Raw genomic sequence first — 21419 nt, 5'->3', positions numbered from 1 at the left:
TGACTCTGGGCTGATTCATGGGAGCCTCTGAATTTATAGATGTCACAGGTATCACTTCTTTTAAGGTGCTATTCAAGGGAAATTATAATAAGAGCAAAACCAAAGATTAAAACTTGTTTAACTCTATCCTTGTCTACACTTGTTCCATACTTGTTCACTCACTGTTCACTGAAGACTTAAAAATCCAGAAGAAACATCTCTGTGTCAGTGCCTGCTTGCTGCTCCTCCCTTTAAGGTAGATTTAGTCCCCACCATGAGTACCAGTAGGCCCTTCCCCTCCACGTGCGACCTGAGTCCCTGCTCCACTTCGTAGACCCCAACATGCCAGCCCCTTGGCCTAGAGCCAGACCCTGCTGCTAGGGTCACTGGTGTCCTCCCAGACTGCTGTTTCACCTTCTCGGGCAAGGACACAGGCGCTCACCACTGAAAAATCTAGTCCTTTTGTCAGATGGGAGCTGGGGATGAGGAGCAAGCCCCACAACTCCCCATCTTGCAAGTGTGTTCAGGATTTGGCTCTCACCCTCAATTAGCTCATCTCCAGACAAAGACATCTTCTGTAACACTGTCCCAATGCTTTATGGGAATCTTTTCAGTTCAGGTTCCACCTCTGATTTGCCTACCAGAACTAACTCCTATAGTCATATGCAGCTCCTTTGTTTGGGTAAACATGCAAATTTCGGCCTCCTCTCCTCTCCTTTCAACTGTGCTAGCCAATTCCTGAGCAGCCTTGATCGCCAAAGCTTCCACCTCTTTCTCTTTTCCAACAGTGTCCTCAGGTGGCAGGAATTCCAACTGCAGTTAACACAGCTGGATTCAGCCAGAACCCTAATAGCCCTCAGGCCCCCCTTCCACCACCACTGCCAAGCCTTTAGCATTATAGCAGTCTCTGCTGCAACCAAGAAAGTTCATAGGCCACCCAGACACCAACCCTCTCTCCTTCAGACACAATTGTATTAGGAAATTGTAAGCTCTCCATTTAGGGAAAGAAGGGGAACTCACGGGGGCACCTTTCTGTTTGTGCCTGAAAGAGAAGAGCCTCTGGCAGGGCAATTTGTGGCTCAAAATTTATCTGAGCCTTCTAGCAGTGTTAACTAAAGCCCCAGTCAACAACACTACCTAGCATGAAATACCACCAACAGTGGTCATTTCTGCCCAGGTTGGGGAGGGACTGTTAACACAGCTCCTAACCCACCAAGACTTTCAAACTAATGATTTTGCCAAGAAGATAAAATCAGGGCTGGTGATGTGTCTACACTTTCTTAGGACTTCTGCTGTCAACTTTCACCCTACTTCATCCTAGTTCTAGAAAGGAATATATATAAAGGTACACTTTATTTTTTATTCTTTTTTTTTTCCCAGTTATTATTGAGATATAATGACATATAACATTGTATTAGTTTAAGGTATACAACATAATGATTTGATATATCTACATATTGAGAAATGGTCACCACCAGTAGGTTTAGTCAACATCCATTACCTCACATAATTAAAAGATTTGGGGGGGGCGGCACCTGGGTGGCTCATTTGGTTAAGCGTCTGCCTCTTGATTTTGGCTCAGGCCAGGTCTCCCAGTTCATGAGATTGAGCCCCGCTGATATTCTCTCTCTCCCTCTCCCTCTGCTTCTCCCCTGTTCCTTCTCTCTCTCTCTCTCTCTCTCTCTCTCTCTCTCTCCCTCCCCCCCAAGTAAATAAACATTTTTTTAATTAAAAGATTTTTTTCTTGTGATGAGAACCTTTAAAATGTACTCTCTTAGAAACTTTCATATATACAGTATAGTATTGTTCACTATAATCACAAGGCTGTACATTACATTCCCAGAATTTATTTATCTTATAACTGGCAGTTTGTACCTTTTGACCACCTTTGCACATAGCCCCTGTCTCTGGTAACCACCAATTCATGCTCTGCTTCTGAGTTCAGTTTTTTTAGATTCCACATGCAAGTGAGATCGTACAGTACTTGACTTTGTCTGACTTTTTTTCACTCAGCATAATGACTTCAGGGCCATCCATGTTGCAAATGATAGGATTTCCTTATTTTTATGGCTGAATAATATTCGTTGTATGTATGTACACCACATTTTCTTCATCCATCCAAGTCTTGGATGTTTTCATGTCTTGGCTATTGTAAATAATACTGCAATAAACATGGGGGTGCGGATATCCCTTTGAGACAGTGATTTCTTTTCCTTCAGATATATACCCAAAAGTGGAATTGCTGGATCATATGGTAGTTCTATTTTTAGTATTTTGAGGAACCTCCATATTGTTTTTTACAATGGCTCTACCAATTTACCTTCCCTACAGTGTACAAGGGTTCTATTTTCTCCACATCCTCATCAATATTTGTCATTTCTTGAACTTTTGATAACAGCCATTCTAACAGGTATGATATGATATCTCATTGTGGTTTTGATTTGCATCAAAAGGGGTATTTTATATTCTGGTGGAATTCCAGGCAGCTGAATCCCACCTTTAGATTGAGGCTGTCATCTATGAAGGAGTATTGGACAGCTTTGTTCAGCAAGCTTGGCGTCCTAAGGCTGTGCCATTCATTGCATGTGAATGTTGCTGACATACTTTCCTGTAAGGGAACCCAGTGCCTCCAGTGACCCCTGGACCAGGACCCAGACAGCTGTGCATGCAGTAGTGCATCAACAACCTCTGTCACTCTGCCTAAAGCACTTCCAGTAGTTGTCCTCTTCTTCCTGAAGACCCATGACCTGCCCACCTTCTCAAGGATCTATTTTCCCCACTCCACTTTGGACCTATGCTGCCAACTTTGCCTGCTCTTTCTGTAGGGTGTCCCATACCTGTCCCATGTCCCCATCCCAGGGGGTTAGACACATGTTATCTACCGGGAAATGTTATCAGACTTGGAAGCAAGAAGAATGATCTCTCATTTCAAGTGTGACCAGAATCACTTTGCTCTCTAGAGCCTGTATTTCTGCCAAGTGGCCATACTTCCTCCCCATGCCTAAATCCAAGGGTCTCTAAGTCTATAGATGCTGGTCTCTGCAGGAGTTCCCCTGCAGGAGCCCTAGAGCTCCTCCTCTGCCAAAGCAGCCAGATAGATGTGCTATTACCATCTATAAAGAAACTCACCAGCTTCCTCAAAAAAAACACCACCATGATCCACCAGAGATGGCAATGGAGGGAGATGACCCACCATCATGGGGGAAGGACTGCTGGACTCACAACCCTGATTAACTGTCTTCAAGATTCACCTTCCCCAGGCGATCTTTCCCTAAGCACTACTGCCACCATCGTGGTGGCTCTAGCAATTGCTATTCTCTATCTCCCTCCATTGCAAGAGTGGGACAAGCCTCTCCTTCATTCCTCATGGCACAGCTGAAGATGAGATAGGAACCTTTAATAAGACACTACCAACTTTCCACAAATAAGAAATGTGAACACAGCACTGAACTGAATATGCAACTGTGATCATATGCCTGGTTCTTTTAAACAAGTCAAAGTGAAATGAACAAGATACCAAGAATATTGTTTTGTCCTATTAATTTGGACCCTCTATATACCCTCATTGGTTTGGATTTAGTTACAGTTCTCTACCGCCTTCTTAGACTTGGTTTCTTGGGTGGTGATTCCTTCTGAGATTTGTTGTTTTCCCACCTGCAATCACAGTTAGACCTGGGTTAAACAGGGAGCCTTGAGGGTGCCTTTTATGAGATGCTCACCAGATTTCAGGCTCTAGAGGAGGAAACATCCATTTAGTTTCAGAATAGATTCCTTTTGTTCTGGCAAATACCTCTTAAAAGGCGTTGTATGAAAGATATTGGAGAAGCACTCAACTCACACACTGTCTGGGAAACTAGTTTAGGGTTCAGTAAAGACCTGGGGCCTGGATGCTTGACCCATTTCCCATGCATGCAGACCCTTTCCATCTCTAGTCCAAGTCATCCTGGGGGAAAAAAGAAAGAAAAAAAATCAAATCATCAATTTTCTTTTTGCTTTTGGTTTTAAACAACATGGTTTTATTTATCTAGGTACCATCACTGATGCTTTAATATCCAATAAGGTCTGTTAAAAATCAGTTTAATGAGAACATTTTTCTATTTAAGGCTAAGATATTTTTCCAGATTTTCTTGACACAGTTTTTTTTTTCATTTTAGTGGATGTTAAATAATCTTTTATCTCAAAGGACTATAAAAATTATATGTTTTTTTAAAGTATTTTAAAAGGTCAACTGGAACTAAAAGCCTTCTAACAAAAGAGTCATTAGCCCATCCCTCTTCTCTCTTCTCAGTCTCCCCAGGTCCCCTCATCAGAGGCCATTCTTTTTGACTCTTTTGACTATTTCTTCTGGCATGTGCACATTTCTGTCTTTTTAATACTGTAGAGCATTGCTATCTTTTCATTCCTCAATTTTAAACCTCGTCAACTGATTTCCTCTTATTATAGATGAAAGTTGAGTTCTGTTGTACCACCATTCTCTTATCCTGTCCTCTCAATGTAATTATATTATCATTTGGAGTTAAATCAAAATGCATTGTTTACATGATTTTGCCTATGCAAATATGATCCACAGCTGAACATAAAACATATTTTGGTTGCTCCTTTTTCACTCTTTGTCTTTCCTGAAGTAAATAATTCACTTTTATTTTTTTTTATTTATTTAAAAAGTTTTTTTAATGTCTATTCATTTTTGAGAGACAGAGACAGAGCGTGAGCCGGGGGAGGGGCAGAGAGAGATGGAGACACAGAATCCGAAGCAGCCTCCAGGCTCTGAGCTGTCAGCACAGCTGTGGGCTGTGGGCTGAAACCCACGAACCCACGAACTGTGAGATCAGGACCTGAGCCGAAGTCGGAAGCTTAACCAACTGAGCCCCCAGGGGCCCCTTAGTTTTATTTTTTAAGTTCCTAAATTTTCTTTGTATTTCTTGACAATTCCCACCCCATCCATTTTGTCTCTCCATATAATTTCCCTTGGGGGAAGTTTTATCAGGTAATTTTTTTTAGTTCCTTTTTTTTTTTTTTTTTTTTTTTTTGCCTTAAAGCCATCCCTTCTAGAGATCTTGATTCTCCTTCTATCTGGGGTCTTCCCCCACCCAGATCTGCTACTCAGTTGCCTTCCTGAAATCCATTTTGCTGCTATCATAGGAATTTACTTTGCCTTGCTCTGAGGTAGCGTATCTCTCGTAGTTTTCTGAGAAAGAGTGTGTGAATGGTAAATTTTTTGAGACTTTCATGTGTGAAAATGTTCTCATTCAACCCTCATATTTGATTTTTAGTTTTCCAGGGAACATAATCTTGAAGACAATGACCCGTTGTCTTTTTTGAGAAACTGAGATTGTAATTCATATACCACAAATTTCACCAATTTATCCTGTACCATTCAGTAGTTTTTAGTATATTCATAAAGTTTTGCAAACATCACCACTAATTTTGGAATATTTTCATCACTTGGAAAAGAAACCCAGCACCCATTAGCTGTTCTATTCTTTGCCCCTCCCTACCCGTACCCCTGGCAACCACTAATCTACTTTCTGTCTCTAGGATTTGCCTGTTCTAGACATTGCATATAAATGGAGTCATACAAGGTGGATTCTTTCACTTAGCATAATGTTTCAAGGTTCATCTTTGGTCTATGTATCAATACTTCATTCTTTTATTATGGCTGAATAATACTCTATTATATGGATATAGCACATTTTATTTATCCATTTATCAGTTGATGGAGACATGTGGGTTGTTCCTACTTTTTGGCTATTGTATATAATGCTGCTACGAACATTTGTTTACAAGTTTTTATGTGAGCATATGCTTTATTTTGAGAGACAGGGAGGAAGGGAGGGTGTGAGTGGGGGAGGCAGAGAGAGAGGGAGAGAGAGAGAATCCTAAGTGGGCTCCGTGCTGTCAGCACAGAGCCGGATGCAGGGACTGAACCCACAAACCGTGAGATCATGACCTGAGCCGAAATTGAGTCTGACACTTAACTCATTGAGCCACCTGGGCACCCCAACAATAATTATTTTTTGAAGTTTTCTCTTCCCTGTTGTTTCTCCTTTCTTTCTGTTTGTAGTGTTTTTGTCTGTATCTCATTTCTACATCACACCACTGGGCAACTTCCTCTCCCCAACACTAGAAATTTATTTCTCAAAGGGGATAACATAGAAACTCTCTGGACTGGGGGACATCAGACACAGTTGAGAGGGAGAGGACCAGAGTGAAAACTGGGAGATTATGAGTGTGTTTACTGAATATAGAGCCCTCTGTAAGCTTCCTCGACAAAGCTCCAAACAAAAAGGAGGAAACAAAAGGACAAACAGCTGATACCTGTACTTTCGGGGTGTAAGAGAAATACTATAGGACTTTTGTTTGTAATTATTGCCTATTGCCCATCACTGCTTACTTTGTTTTAAAATGAATGATTTATAAATAAATATACATGTATTGGGGCTCATGCTCAATATTTGTTACTGATGGAAGTACATAATCAGAGTTCAGAGTCTACTGCATTAAACTATGAATTTTTGTAAAGCAAATTGCATTGATTTCAATTCTCACATTAAAAAAAAAAAGTTTATTTATTTTGAGAGAAAGAGAGGGAGAGAATGAGGTCGGGAGGAGCAGAGAGAGAGTGGGAGAATCCCAAGTGGGGCTCATACCCATGAACGGTGAGGTCATGACTGGGCAGAAACCGAGAGTCAGATGCTCAACCAACTAAGCCACCCAGGGACCCCTCTCATATTTGATTTATAGATATATCATGAAAAAAAAGCGCCAATACAATGTGATATTGTAAGGAAATTATACCAACAGAAATGAAACTAATATGCCTGCAAGAACACAATGTTCAGTCTGGAGCAAACTTCTACCCAACTTTGGGTAATTCGAGAAAAAAATGTGTTTTTACCTCCCCATTTAACACTGATCCTAGAAGCAGCACTCTACAATACATTTTGGATCACTTTAAGTTAATGATAACATAGTAAGTGCCTGAAAGCCATGGCCAATATGGGTGTTCTGACCTACTTAAGAACTGACTGAAACATGCACACACATGATCTTTTAGCTATATGATGTTGCAGGACATTCAGCCCATTGCATGTGGCAGTAATGTTAAAAGGTGGCACAAAGTATACAAAACAATAGAAATAAAGGAACTAAAACTAAGAACTAAGGCTAAGGAGAGAAGCATTCAAGAAATACTTGGGTTATTAGTTGAAAGGAGCAGTTATACTTTGACTTTTGAACTTGATGCTTAAGTACTTCATTATTTTTGCTTTGCCCATCTTTCTAATTGCCTATAATTCCCAAAAGGGGAGTTTACTAAACTAGTGTTAAAACAGAGATCTGTAAAGGGAGTTTGAATTAGAAATATCCTGGACTATCCAACAGCTTTTAGCAAAATCAATTCCTTATGTAATTAAAAGTTTGATTAAACTAGAACCTACAAAAATACCATTAAATGTTTTTGAGTTAATAGGTTTATAAACAGATTCAAGGGTTTGACCCAGCAATTCTTTTAGTTCAGATTTCCTCCAATAATTTACTATAAGCTTTACCAAGGCAAAGCAAAAAAAAAAAAAAAACAAAAAAACAAAAAACAAAAAACAAACAAAAAAAACAACATAATTTCTAACAGTTAGAAAAGAAACAAATTGGTCTGTTTGAAAGAATTACCAAACCTGTGCAATCTGGCTCTTGTCATCTGCCAAGCGGCAAAATCTGGCGTCCATCCACCACAAGAGGGCAGTAGCGCTCAACCGTTGTTAATGGGAACCCAACAGAGCCAAGGAGGCTTCATTAGAGAAATCATTACAGCTGTTGTTAACACATCACTCTCTCACTGGAAAACGCAGGCAAACAGGAACCACAACCCAGATAGGTTCAGAGCTTCTGTCCTGGGTAACAATAAGACCGGAAATAAGCAACAGGGGCTTGTGAAAGGGAGAGGCCTCCCTCCCCATCCTCATGTCCTTGAGTCACCGTGGAGATGGCCGACTAGCTTAATAATAATGGCTGCAGATAGGGGTCTGTTTCATTTGGATGTTGAGATAAAAACGCTGTGGCAGGCAGGCAGGCATCAATGGAACAGAGCTCTTGATGGGGATTTGGAAAGGGCAGAAAGAATAAAAACTGTGGGGTGCAGCAGAGCCGATATCTCAGAAAATGAATTAGGTTTGGTTTTAGGTGTGTTCTGGGATGAACTTTAGATTCATAACACTGGAACGTTAAGATAATCAAAGTAATCTTTCCAGCCTATAGCATTACTTTGTAAAGTTTCCAGGAAGTGAATTAATAAAAAAAGGAATCAATTACAGCTAGTGCACCTCAATATTTTAAGTATGTATGTGGATTGGTCTGGGATTGCCCAGAACTTGAGATGAATCAGATATTTGTACTATGCTCTCATGACCACCATCTGTTTTTGTTTTATTCATTTGTTACTGAGCTATAATCTGAAAAGACTTTTAATATTTGAAAGACCTAATTTAACCATTCTGTAATTTAATGTTGTTTCAACATTTATTGAACAGTTACAACCGAGAGAAAAGACAGTGCCTCTGTGTGTGTTGAAAGAAAAAGTTTTAGAAAATTGCACCTCCATGTTTTAAATCAGCCTCAAATAAAAATTGAGACTTGTGAATGTTTCCCAGCTTTTACGTGCCTTTCATATCTTGTATTGTACTTTTGTTGAAGTCAAAACTTTGAAATCATAGAAAGGCTAAATCTAATTCAGGGAATCTTCTTCCTTCATAGAAAGAAGGGATAGAATATAGGGAAATAAAATGTTCTGTCATTCTTTTTTTTAAGTTTATTTATTTATTTTGAGAGAGAGGAGGGGAGGGGCAGAGAGAGGAGAGAGAGAATCCCAAGCAGGCTCTGCATTGCCAGCGCAGAGCCCGATACAGGGCTCGAACTCATGAACTGTGAGATCATGATCTGAGCCAAAATCAAGAGTTGGATGCTTAACCAACTGAACCACTCAGGTGTCCCTGTTATCCTTTTTTTTCTTTAATTTTATTTTAGAGAGAGAGAGTGCAAGCAGGGGGAAAGGTGCAGATGGAGAGAGAGAGAGAGAGAGAGAGAGAGAATTCTAAGCAGACTCCATGCTCAGCACAGAGCCAGACACAAGACTTGATCCCAAGATCCTGGATCATGACCTGAGCTGAAATCAAGATTCAGATACTTAACCAACTGAGCACCCAGGCACCCCGTTCTGTCATTCTAATACAGATCCATGAAGGACATACTTGTCATTAAAGAGCCATTGGATAGAAGATGACATTTAAAAACTCTTATTCAATTATAAGTATCACTTAATGGTTTATTCAACTCAAATTAGCAAACATTTATTGGATTAGTCACTGTGGTAGACATAAGAAGTAACAAAAATGAATAAAACATCGAGCTAATGGTGAGAGGCACCTGAAAGAAATATTGTTTTAGCAGCTACTCTGTGACAGATTTTTAAATATCTTTTCTTATTAATCCTCATAACAGTTCTGAGGTGTTATCCCTGTTTTGTAGAAGAAGAAACAGGCTAACACCAATTAAGTGGCCTACTGAAGGTCACAGAACTAGTTGGGGTAGTGCCAAGATTGAAACCCAGATATGTTCAATTTTAAAGTATATTCTCTTTTCATTGGACCATTCTATCTGGATATTAGTCACTGACTCCTGGGAAAAAGTAACTTTTATGAATGGCAGTTTAATAGTTTACAATTTAACAAATGAAACATATGGTGTGCAGTTATTACATATTTTAAAATAAATTTTAATTAGGAAAAATTTTAAACATAAAAATTATAGGGGTGCCTGTCTGGCTCAGTTGGAAGAGCATGAGACTCTTGATCTCTGGGTCCTGAGTTCCAGCCCTACGTTGGGTGTAGAGTTTACAAACCAAAGTTAGAGACTAACACCTGTGTAGTCATTACAGAGCCATATTCTGTATCCAATCTGAATGTTATACATGTTCGAGTCAGACTTTTTTTTTTTAATTTTAATGTTTATTTTTTGACAGTGAGACAGAGCACAAGCAGGGTGGGGAGGAGGGAGCAGAGAGACACAGAATCTGATGCTGGCTCCAGGCTCTAAGCTGCTAATGCAGAGCCCCATGCAGGGCTCAAACCCACAAACCATGAGATTGTGACCTGAGCCAAAGTCAGATACTTAACCAACTGAGCCACCCAGGCGGCGCCCTGAGTCAAACATTTTTAAAGAAATAAAACATTAGAGAAACAGTTGAGACTTTCTACCTCTCCTTGATCCCTCCCATTCTCTTTTTTTCCTCTCTAGAGCTAAGACTATTATGAATTTGATGTTTATCAGTTTTATGCATGATTCCTTACTTTTACTTACATGTTTATGAATCCATAAACAATACAAAATTATTTTGCAGTGTTTTAAATTATATTTTAATTGTATCCAAAAGAACATATTATTCTACAACTTGCTTTTTGTGATAATACGTTCTGAGATTTATCCACAATGTAATGTGTAGCTTTAGTTCTTTATTCATTAAATGCTATGCAATATTCTATTATATGAATGTATCAAAATTTATTTATCCATTTTCTTATAATTATACATTTAAACAAAATTCTGCCATGGTTTTGACTCAAAGCATATCTGATGAACTTTCATCATAATACTGGAACTTATATATTTTAATAATAAAGGTACAAAACTATCCATACTAACTTTTTTTTTTTCTTGGTATAGATCATTCTCGAATTGAAGTATGGAAGTTTGGTAATAGTGTCATCGAATACCTATACCACTGGGCACACATCTGTTTAACTCTCATGGAGCTAAGCAAAAAAACAAGTAGTGCTATTGCACCCCCATTGCCCTCCAAAACTGACTCGTATGTGTATGCAAAAATGCCAAAGGGAAGCTTGCCAGGGAAATGCTAATGAATTGGTACTGTATTCAGGCTATTTTTGTCATGTTCAGTTTTGCTTGTTAACTATAAAATATCTTCAATTGGAAAGGAGTGTCACATAGACATATTTTGCTCCTAGACATTGACCTCAGCATTTTCCAAAACGAAAATGCTACCTAAGGAGAAATTTGATCTAAAAAATATCCAGTTAAGGTAGCCATAACCAAATGCATGTTATAGGATATATTGAAAAGTTTCCTTTTAGTTTTAGCTTTGTATCTGCAGTGGGACTATTGTGGTTAATTGGGTAGAATTATTTCAACTCTTTAAAGGTGCAAAGTAAAGACTGAGGATTTATGGAAAAATGGCTATTTTTACATTAAAGGAGTACCAAATAATAAAGATTTTAAGACATGAACTGGGAATTGTTTTTCTAATTTTTTCAGACTTAAATTTGCACCACCTTTTCCCCCTCCCCAACGATCACTACTCCTCCCTACTGACTTTAACAACTTAAGTTACTTCAATAAATAGAAATTCTTGTAGGAGAATGTCCATGACTCATGGAAAAAAGAAAACACCTTTTTTTAATAACAAAAACCTCTCAAGTTAAAGAACTGCAAAAAGAGTTTATATTTATTTAAAGCTTATTATTACAGCAAACTTTACTGTTCTTTTGTGAGATTTCATCTTTGCAATAACATATCTGATGAGAGTCCATTTTTAATAAAAATTTGGGAAATTAAACTTCATTTTCTTTATTTGGTTGACAAAATGTGATGTGTTGCAAACATCTTATAATTTGAGGTTGGAGGTCCCTTCTTAACCTTCTCTGATAAAGTGGCAGCAGTGTTATTACCAGTTCTCATCTCTTGGATGATCGCATGCCCAGTCTTAACCTATAAGCCTATTTCATATTTGGAAGAGGGCTTTTCAGGGCATTTGCAACAACATTTCTAGGAACAATGTTCTTGAAGATATTAAACTGATAGCCACATATCCTGATGGCTGCAGAACAAGCTTATAGAGTTCACTGTGCATACAAATGGCATTTTAGGCAGCGAGCACAGGACTTTTTTGCAGAACGCTATCTTATTAACCATTATCATGGGAATTAAGTTAACTAAATGACATCTAGCTTAATGAGAACAGGTATCATACACTTGCATGGAGTTTAACTTGTTTGAAGTATTTTCACACACAAGCTTATAACCTCCCAATAACCTGTAAGGGAGGCGGTCTAATACCATTATCCTCACTTTATAAATGAGGACATAGGCTCAATGCGTGAGTTACCTACATCACAACAGCTGGTAAGAAGCCAGGGGACCTAGCTTCCATCTATCCTACCTTTTGCCAGCACTCAGACATCTCACTGACACTTTTCAACCTTTACCAGACTAATGATTATGCTATCAGTCTTTTAGAAACTACTTTAAAATTAAGCAACCAGGGATGCCTGGGTGGCTGGTGGTTGAGTGTCCTACTTTGGCTCAGGTCATGATCTTGCGTTTCATGAGTTTGAGCCACACATTGGGCTTGCTGCTGTTAGCGCAGAGCCTCTGTTCCCTTCTCTCTGCCCCTCCCCTGCTCACACACACATTCTCTCTCAAAAATAAATAAAGCATTAAAAAAATAAGTAAAATTAAGCAACCAACAAGAAAGATTAATTGAATTTATTTAATGATCATTCAAGTAAAATACTATCCCTTAGCACTAGGAGCTTACTTTTTTAGTGACGAGGATGTTATTTATACTTGACAAAATTTACATACAGATTTATATTTAAATCTATTTATTGAATACATTGCTTTACTTATAGTTATATATACTTCAGAAGCTTGGACTTGATTAGTTTTTTGTTGGCTTTCTTTACTGTAGCTTATACATAACATGGACACGGTATGGTGTTGACCATCCAGACAATTTTCCCTTTATTTTTTTTAAGTTTATTTATTTTGAGAGAGAGAGAGAGAGAGAGAGAGAGCGAGCGCATGAGCAGGGGAGGGGCAGAGGAAGGGAGAAAAGAGAATCTCAAGCAGGCTCTGCGCGGTCAGTGCAGAGACTGACACAGGGCTCGATCCACAAACCATGAGATCGTGACCTGAGCTGAAATCAAGATCCAGATACTTAACCAACTGAGCCACGCCTCCCCCCCCCCCCCTTTTTTAAAGGAGACAGATGTTTTTTGAAAACACTGTAAGGGAGCAGTGGCATGCAGGACAGCAAAGGATAGGCTGTCTGCCAGGAGGCGGTGGGGGGGGGCTATAGTTATGGGGTGAAATGAGGAGGTATGGGAACCTATGGAATTTTCCTTTTTTGGTAACAGTGCCTGGTTGTAAGTAGCCCATTGGTCAGCTGGGGGCTATGGCTATTTTGAGGTGGGTCATTTAATGCACCTGTTTGCATGCAGCCTGGTTATCACTCTGGGCCCTTTTGCCTTATTCAGGTTTCCATTGCTCAAACCCGTTGCGTAAAACAGCCTCTGGATTCCACCCTGACAGATCAACAATGACAAATCTTTGGTATTTGAGTAGAGGTCTCATCTTCAGTAGCTGCTTCTTGCTAGACAGGGTGGGTGCACGTCTCTACCTCAACTTGTGGGTCCATCAGGGGTTCTGTGCAGTTATAGACCAGACCATGGTATTATTTAATGTGCTGAAAGGAGATTGGAGTGAAATTCACTGGTAGCCAGGTCCATGGGATTTAGGGAGAGGGGACCCTCTGATGGCATGGAATCCTTATTGAATAATCATTCCTATACATAATTGTTGGATTCACTCAGACAGGTAGGAATGTATTTTGCCTGTAGATCAAGATGGTGTTGGATCTGAGGGAACAAAGGAAAAAAGCGTGCAGGGGAGAAGGAAGCAAGGCAGCTGAGCGTCAGCCAGCATCAGAAAGAGTCCCAACTGAGTCTGTAATGTGTGCAGATTTGCCCTGGATGAGCTTCTGCTGCCAAATGTGCTGCAAATTGGTAACAGAGACCTCAGGGGGATGGAGTGGGAGAGGAGAGGAAAGCAGTCTTCGCCCTCACAGGCATGAGGTGTCGAACCTGTTTGCCCTTGGACCTTCAGACCACATGGGGATAGCTGCCCTGGCCAGAAAGCTTCAGTTGTGGAGGAGTACTAGGGTTAGACTGCCAAAGGGCTGAAAAGAGAAAGGTGAGGGAAGAAAGGATTCCTCTGAAGGTCAAGAGGGGAAATCCCTCACCCTTTCAGGCAAGGGCAGTCTGGCAATTTCCCTCTGGGGCCTTTGGCTCCTTACCAAGGTGTGACCTCAGCCAAGGTCATCAGTTCCTCAAGGACTACTAGAGATGGTTCTCTGAGGAAAAGTCCTGAGAAATTCCTGGAGAATCCAGGGAGAGTCTGGGCCCAGCAGAGATTCCCCATATGGGCCACAAAATGCCAGGTCATCCAGATTGGGTGGAGAATGGTGGCAGGGGCAGTGAAAGAATTCACCCAGGGCAGAACAAAGGAGATAGAAGTTTACTGAATACACCACAAGGGAGCAGTGGGCAGGACAGCAAAGGAGAGACTGTTTGCCCAGACCATTTTCCTTTTTAATTATGGCTTTCCATGGTCCAGCAACAACTTAAGATTTCAAGACAATGATACTGGAATCTCAGGAAAGCTTCTACTGCCTCTTTTCAAGCTTTATGGAAATATAACTTACATGATATATAATTCATCTACTTAACAGGTACAGTGCAATGGTTTTTACTGTATTCAGAGAGTTTTGCAACCATTACAACAATTTTAGAACATTTTCATCACCCCCGTGAGAAACCCCATACCCATTAGTAGTCCATTTTCCCCCACCTAAGCCCTAAACAATTATTCATCTTTCTTTTTCTATGGATTTGCCTATTCTAGACACTTCATATAAATGGAATCGTACAATATGTTGGTCTCTTGTGACTCACTTCCCATTCCCTCTTTATCTAAATATGTTTAAGCAACCAGCTACCCTTAACTTCCACAGACATCTCCAATCCAGACTCAGAAGATCTTCCGCAGGTAATTTAGGGAATTTTCATTCTTCTCATGTAGGTTTTATGCAATGCCACTCCCACCTAACCCCACCCTACATCATTAACTCTGTGTTCTTACTCTCCCCTGTATGATTTTATTATAAAGACCTCCCTCAATAGATATCAATTAAATATTGCCTATTTCTTTGTCCTTAGGCATAGTAATTACCCTCAGTAGCTGTTCCATCTCTTAATCATTAGCTCTATTTTACCTCTCTTTGACTGTCCCTTCCATAGACCACAACTAGGAGAGTACCTCTTGGTGGCCATATTCTGTTCTATGTGACCCTGACTCTGTAGCCACAGCGTTTTGAACTGGGGTTGACCCCTTGCCAAAGGAAGACCAATTTGTGAAAAGGCCTAATATAGAAAGTAACCAAACCATGGATAATCCAAACTAGGAAACAGCAATAAGAGCAGTGTCTAGAAGGACAGTAAAGAGTTTAGAGAGGCCAAAAGTGTCATGTCAGGCCTTAAACAAATTAAAGGATACTGCCTTCCAGACACTACAATTTGGCAGCGAGAAAGTTTAAAAAATGCGTAGTTGGTTAGGGACAAGAATGCACAAAAAGGCAGAGGGCACAAAAAGAAGCAGAGACTGAAAGAGTAGGGAAGTGACATCAGTAACATTAATGTCAAAAGATTAAATGGAAGATCCATTAGTTTGGGTGCTGAGGTCCCTACAGTTGCCTTAGATCCAATGCTAGTCAACTGTTCTGTTCTTGAGGTCTTATTGGGAAGTCTAAGACAGTTGGAATTCTCTGTTGTGTAATAGGAGTATGGTAGTAATGATACCATCTTTTATTGGTTCACTCTGCTTCTGTTCTTACACCATCTTCAATTAAAGTTCCCAAACTTGGTTCAAAATGTTAGGAGTCTTTTCCGTGTCTCTGATTCACTGCTGCAGGTACCACCATTGCTGCAAACTCTGCCAAGTGATTGAAGAATTTGAACTCTCTGAAACAATGCATCAGAGAAATCAGCCTTCTACCTTTAGGAAAATCTCACAACTGCTTCATTACGACATCCCAAAGGCAATGGGAGAATACAGGATTCAATACACCAATTCAAAAGCTCACATTATATATAGGATATTGAGCTGGGTAATTTTGTGTAACTAATTCCCCATTCAGTCTCTTTAAGCAAGAGGCAGACAGTCTTGGCAGGGGGCTTTATTTTTACCCTCTATTGATTCTTTTTAAGCAAAATAACACATACTCATAATTTAAAGAGTCATCTTGTTATATAAGGTCTTTTAAGACCACAACATTTCCCAGCCCCACCTCACCCCTGTTTTTCTTACCTCCGAGTCAACTACTTTCAATTCCTTTAGGTCAGGAATTAATAAACAGCTCAGGCCTATTACGATAAAGTTTTATTAGAAAAGCCATGCCCAGGGGTGCCTGGCTGGCTGAGTCCATGGAGCAAGTGACTCTTGATCTCAGGGTCATGAGTTCAAGCCCCACATGTGATGTAGAGTTTACTTTAAAAAAAAAAAAAGACGGGGCGCCTGGGTGGCGCAGTCGGTTAAGCGTCCGACTTTAGCCAGGTCACGATCTCGCGTGTCCGTGAGTTCGAGCCCCGCGTCAGGCTCTGGGCTGATGGCTCGGAGCCTGGAGCCTGTTTCCGATTCTGTGTCTCCCTCTCTCTCTGCTCCTCCCCTGTTCGTGCTCTGTCTCTCTCTGTCCCAAAAATAAAAATAAAAAAACGTTGAGAAAAAAATTAAAAAAAAAGAAAGAAAGAAAGAAAGAAAAGGATGCCCATATTGTTTATGACTGCTTTCATACTGCAAGGGCATAGTTGAGTAGCTGCCATAGCTACTAAGACCCCAAGACCCACAACCCCTAAATATTTACCATCTGACCCTTTGCATAGTTTCCCAACCCCTTGATTTTGACACGTACCTCCAAATTGTGAAATAACATGTGGTGTGGCTACATTTTTTCCCCTGATTTAAGCAATATTTATTAACCTCTCAGTATGCATTACAAAGATTCGGCTTCTTCCTCAGTATGTGCGTCCACACACACAGAAACATTTCCCATTCCTCCGTCCTTTTCAATATATTGCACTGGAATTTAAATTAGAATAGATTGATATTCAGCATTTGCATTATCATGACTATGTATGCTATTTAGGGCTTAGCCATGTAGTAAATTACAATCATTTTCCTTTTCTGAACATCTTTTCACTTTCCCTGGAGTTAATGTTTGGAGTTAAAGTTTCTTTTGGAGTCAATGTCAAGAGTGGCTGGAGTGACTATAATAATAACACACAAAGTAGATTTCAGAGCAAAGAATATTACCATGATAAAGAAGGTCATTTCATAATGAAAAATAGGTCAATTAATTAAGAAACCATAACAATCTTAAATATTTATACATCTAATAACAGAGTTTCAAAGCATATGAAGCAAAAACTGAGAGAACTGCATCCATGGAGACACAAGTAGATAACTAGTTACCTAGGGTCAAAGGGTTTGTGCAGAAATGAGTGACTAATGTATATATGCTTTCTTTTTTGGACATTAAAATTATTCTAAAATTGATTATGGTGATGGTAGCCCAGCTCCTTGAATATATTAAAAACCATTGAATTATATACACTTTAAATTGGTGAATTACATGGTATGTGAATTATAGCTCTATAAAACTGTTTAAAAAAGAATGGCTGTGGGGCGCCTGGGTGGGTCAGTCAGTTGAGCATCTGACTCCTGATTTCAGTTCAGGTCATGTTCTCAGGGTTGTGGGATTGAGCTCTGTGCTGACAGCATGGGGCCTGTTTGGGATTCTCTCTCTCCCTCTCTCTCTCTGCTCCTCCCCTGCTTACACTTTCTCTCTCTCTCAAATAAGCATTAAAAAAAAAGAATGTCTGTACTAGATAGAAATCTGATCTACATAGAAATAGTAAATGTGTGCATAAACATTTTTCTTATTTTAAAAATAGCTTTGAAAGATAATTGCTTGAAGCAAAAATAACAATTTATTGTGTGCTTGTAACATAGGTAGAAGTAAAATGTGTGAAAAGAATAGCACAAAACCTAAGTGAGGGAAAATGGAAGTATATTTTTGTAAGGTTTTTTTTTTTTTAACGTTTATTTATTTTTGAGAGAGAGAGAGACAGAATGCAAACAGAGGAGGAGAAGAGAGAGAGGGAGACACAAAACCCAAAGCAGGCTCCAGGTTCCAAGCTGTCAGCACAGAGCTGGACACGGGGCTTGAACTCATGAACTGTGAGATCATGACATGAGCTGAAGCCAGACGCCTAACCGACTGAGCCATCCAGGTGCTCCATAAGGTTTTTTAACTATACATAAAGAGGTATATTCTTTACTTGAAGGCAGACTGAGATAAATTAAAGATGTATACATGAAACCCTAAAGCAATACCTTAAAAAACAATAAGCAAAGAAGTATGGCTAATAAGTCAACAAAGAGGTTGCATCATAAAAATTGTAAGCTGAAACATAAAAATTTCTTGATTAATCCAAGAGGGCAAAAAAAAAAAAAAAAAAAAAAAGCAGGGAGGGTTAGAGAAAAAAGAACAGATAGGAAAATAGAAAAACTGCAGCCATACTCATACTCACTTTAATGAAAACGTTCTAGGGGTGCCTGGGTGGCTCAGTTGGTTAAGTGTCCAACTCTTGGTTTCAACTCAGGTCATGATCTTGCAATTCCTGAGTTCCAGCACTGCATTGCCAGTGCGGAGCCTGCTTGGGATTCTCTCTCTCTCTCTCTCTCTCTCTCTCTCTCTCTCAGAATAAATAATAAACTTAAAAAAAACAAAAGAAAATGTTCTAAACACGCTAATAAAAGAAATTATCAGATTAGATTAAAAAAAAAGCAAGACCCAAATACAGTAAAATCTTGGATTGCAAGTAATTTGTTCTGTGAGTATTCTGCAAGACAAGCAAACATTTCTAATAAACATTTCTAATAAATTTTAACTTGATAAATGAGCAATGTCCTGCAAATATGAGTAGTATGTGATGCCAAAGGTCACACAATCACCACAACTGAGCCAATGGTTCTTCTCTCTCTCTCTCTCTGCAGGATTGTGGGTGATCACCTCCCATGCTCAGATGCTCAGTCTCAGACCATGGTGTTTGGCAGAAATCAGTGATTTTTCTGAACTTTGGAAGTGCCCATAACTGGCACTAGTGTATTTTTTGTCACTTCAAAGCACCTATGGATAGTCTTTTGCTTTTCCATACAAGAGTAAGCTTAGGAATGCTTTGATTCATTCTAGGTCAGGCTGCCTACAGATATAGACCTTTTCCTCTGCTGCTTTATTGCCGAGTTACATTAAATACAGTATATGGGAATGCAAACTGGTGTAGCCACTCTGAAAAACGGTAGTATGGAGATTCCTTAAAAAGTTAAAAATAGAACTACCCTATGACCCAGCAATTGTACTACTAGGTATACCCAAAGGATACAAAAATACAGATTTGAAGGGGAACATGTACCCCAATATCCATAACAGTATTATCAATAGCCAAATTATGGAAAGAGCCCAAATGTCCATCGAAAGATGAATGGATAAAGATGTGTATAATACATATATAGATTACATATATACATATGTATATATGTATATATAGATTACATATATACATATATACATATATATGTAATCTTATGTGTATATATATGTATATATGTGTGTGTATATATATATACACACAATGGAATATATATACATATATATGTATACACACACACACACACACACAATGGAATATTACTCAGCAATCAAAAAAGAATGAAATCTTGCCATTTGCAACTCTGTGGATGGAACTAGAAGGTACTGTGCTAAGTGCAATTAGTCAGAGAAAGACAAATATTATATGACTTCATTCTTATGAGGAATTTAAGATACAAAACAGACGAACATAAGGAAATGGAAGCAAAAATAATATAAAAACAGGGAGGGGGGAAAACATAAGACACTCTTAAATACAGAGAACAAACTGAGGGTTGCTGGAGGGGTTGTGGGTGGGAGGATGAGTGAAATGGGTAAGGGGCATTAAGGAAGACACTTGATAGGATGAGCACCGAGTGTGATAGGGGATGAATCACTGGAATCTACTCCTGAAATCATTATTGTACTATATGCTAATTAGGATACAAATTAAAAATAATAATATACAAATAAAATACAGTATATGACAAGTTTATTAATATTGTACTGTAGTCAACATCCCTGTGAGCATATACAATGGCCCCCATGCAGAAGATACCATTGAGCCAATAGACAGCAGTGACCCGTTAGTGATAGTGAAAGTTGTCCTACACAATAACCCTCCTCTCTCTCTTGTCTCCCTCACACCAGCCACAAAGGTTTTCAAAGGTTAAGTGCAGATTAATTTATTTTTCTTTATATTTTATATTATTTTGTATTTTATTACGGTATTATAATCATTTTTATATGAGTATTTTGGGTTATGGAACAAATCGTCTGAGTTTCCATTATTTATTATGGGGAAATTCACTTTCATATACATATGCTTTGGATTAAAAGCATGTTTCCAGAATGAATTATACTCACAAAGGTTTTATTGTATATACTATCAACATGAGATCCACTTTTAATATAAAGACACAAGTAGATTAAAATATCTACTTTTAGATAGATAAACTATGCTAACAATAAAAACTGTCTATATTAAAATCAGATAAAGTACATAAAGAGAAAAAAAGACAGGGTCATTTCTTAATGGTATCATGGTCAATGCAAGAGGACCTAACAATCCTAAATGTTTAAATACCTAAATAATAGGATTTCAAAATCGGTGAGACAAAAACTGACAGAATTAAAAGGAGAAATAAACAAATCCACAATTACAGTTGGAGATTTTAACATCCTTTTGTCAGTAACTGAAAAGATCTCTTTGGCTGCTAGAAAACTAGTTTTGAACAGGTCAAGAGCTGGTGGATGAACAGACGAAAAGCGACTAGAATTTAAAAACAAAACAAAACAAAATATATATATATAACATATAATTTTGATTCCTATATCCAGTATTACCACGATGCTGTTATTAATAATTTCGTCTATGAGCATAGGTCCTATATTAACATACAGATTTTCAGTTGCCAAGTTACCCTGAGCCAGGTATACTCACACTGAAGCCTCGGTGGAAAAAAAAAAAAATCGATAGCTTTACGGCAGTGTTTTTCAAACTTGACTATCAAAGCTACCTGCAGGGCTCTGTAATCAGATTGCTGGGCCCCATCCGGGAGTTTCAAATGCAGTAAGTCTGGGAAACCGCCAGAGAATTTGCATTTTAACAAATTCCTGGTGATGCTCCTGGGACCACACTTTGGGAATTGCTGGCCTAGAATTTTGTCATTCCTTTCTTCCCAAAACGTCCAGGCAGCCAATTGGTTTCCAAACAAAGCCTAAGGCCGTAGGACTCGGGCCCTTGCAAGACGGAAGCAGCTCAAGGGAGGGATTCAGCCGCTAAAAGTGTTTCAGGCCGCCCAGATCCGCGCGAGAGTGTACGTGATGACGTTGACGTCTGCGTGAG

General features: G+C 39.1%; 1 protein-coding gene and 1 long non-coding RNA gene across 36 annotated transcripts in view; one reads left to right on the top strand and one right to left on the bottom strand.

The window, feature by feature from the left end:
* The window catches only part of EFCAB5 (EF-hand calcium binding domain 5), a 191027-nt gene extending 179579 nt beyond the window's left edge, over positions 1-11448 (top strand). For 27 of the 31 annotated variants that reach the window (XM_053211625.1, XM_053211613.1, XM_053211610.1 and 24 more), the window contains one exon: positions 10693-11447. In XM_053211625.1, the coding sequence (XP_053067600.1) occupies positions 10693-10886 (194 nt within the window). In that variant the 3' untranslated portion in view covers positions 10887-11447. Of the gene's footprint in view, positions 1-8504; positions 8718-10692 lie in introns of those variants that run through there. The other 4 variants (XM_053211616.1, XM_053211620.1, XM_027034592.2 and 1 more) reach the window with 4 other exon arrangements.
* On the bottom strand, positions 1681-21369 carry LOC106968705 (uncharacterized). Of its 5 annotated transcripts, none has more exons than XR_008293976.1 (4): positions 21015-21369; positions 18474-18658; positions 7653-7868; positions 1681-3922 (listed from the first exon to the last, which is right to left on the bottom strand). It is a non-coding gene; the product is annotated as an uncharacterized LOC106968705 (long non-coding RNA). The 5 variants fall into 5 exon arrangements; XR_003412661.2 differs by having other exon boundaries at positions 21091-21369; XR_008293977.1 differs by having other exon boundaries at positions 18474-18634; positions 21079-21368.
* Positions 21370-21419: the final 50 nt, after the last annotated feature.

This window comes from Acinonyx jubatus, chromosome E1 (assembly GCF_027475565.1).
Source record: "Acinonyx jubatus isolate Ajub_Pintada_27869175 chromosome E1, VMU_Ajub_asm_v1.0, whole genome shotgun sequence".
NCBI lineage: Eukaryota > Metazoa > Chordata > Mammalia > Carnivora > Felidae > Acinonyx > Acinonyx jubatus.
This window is presented reverse-complemented; position numbering and strand designations above follow the sequence as displayed.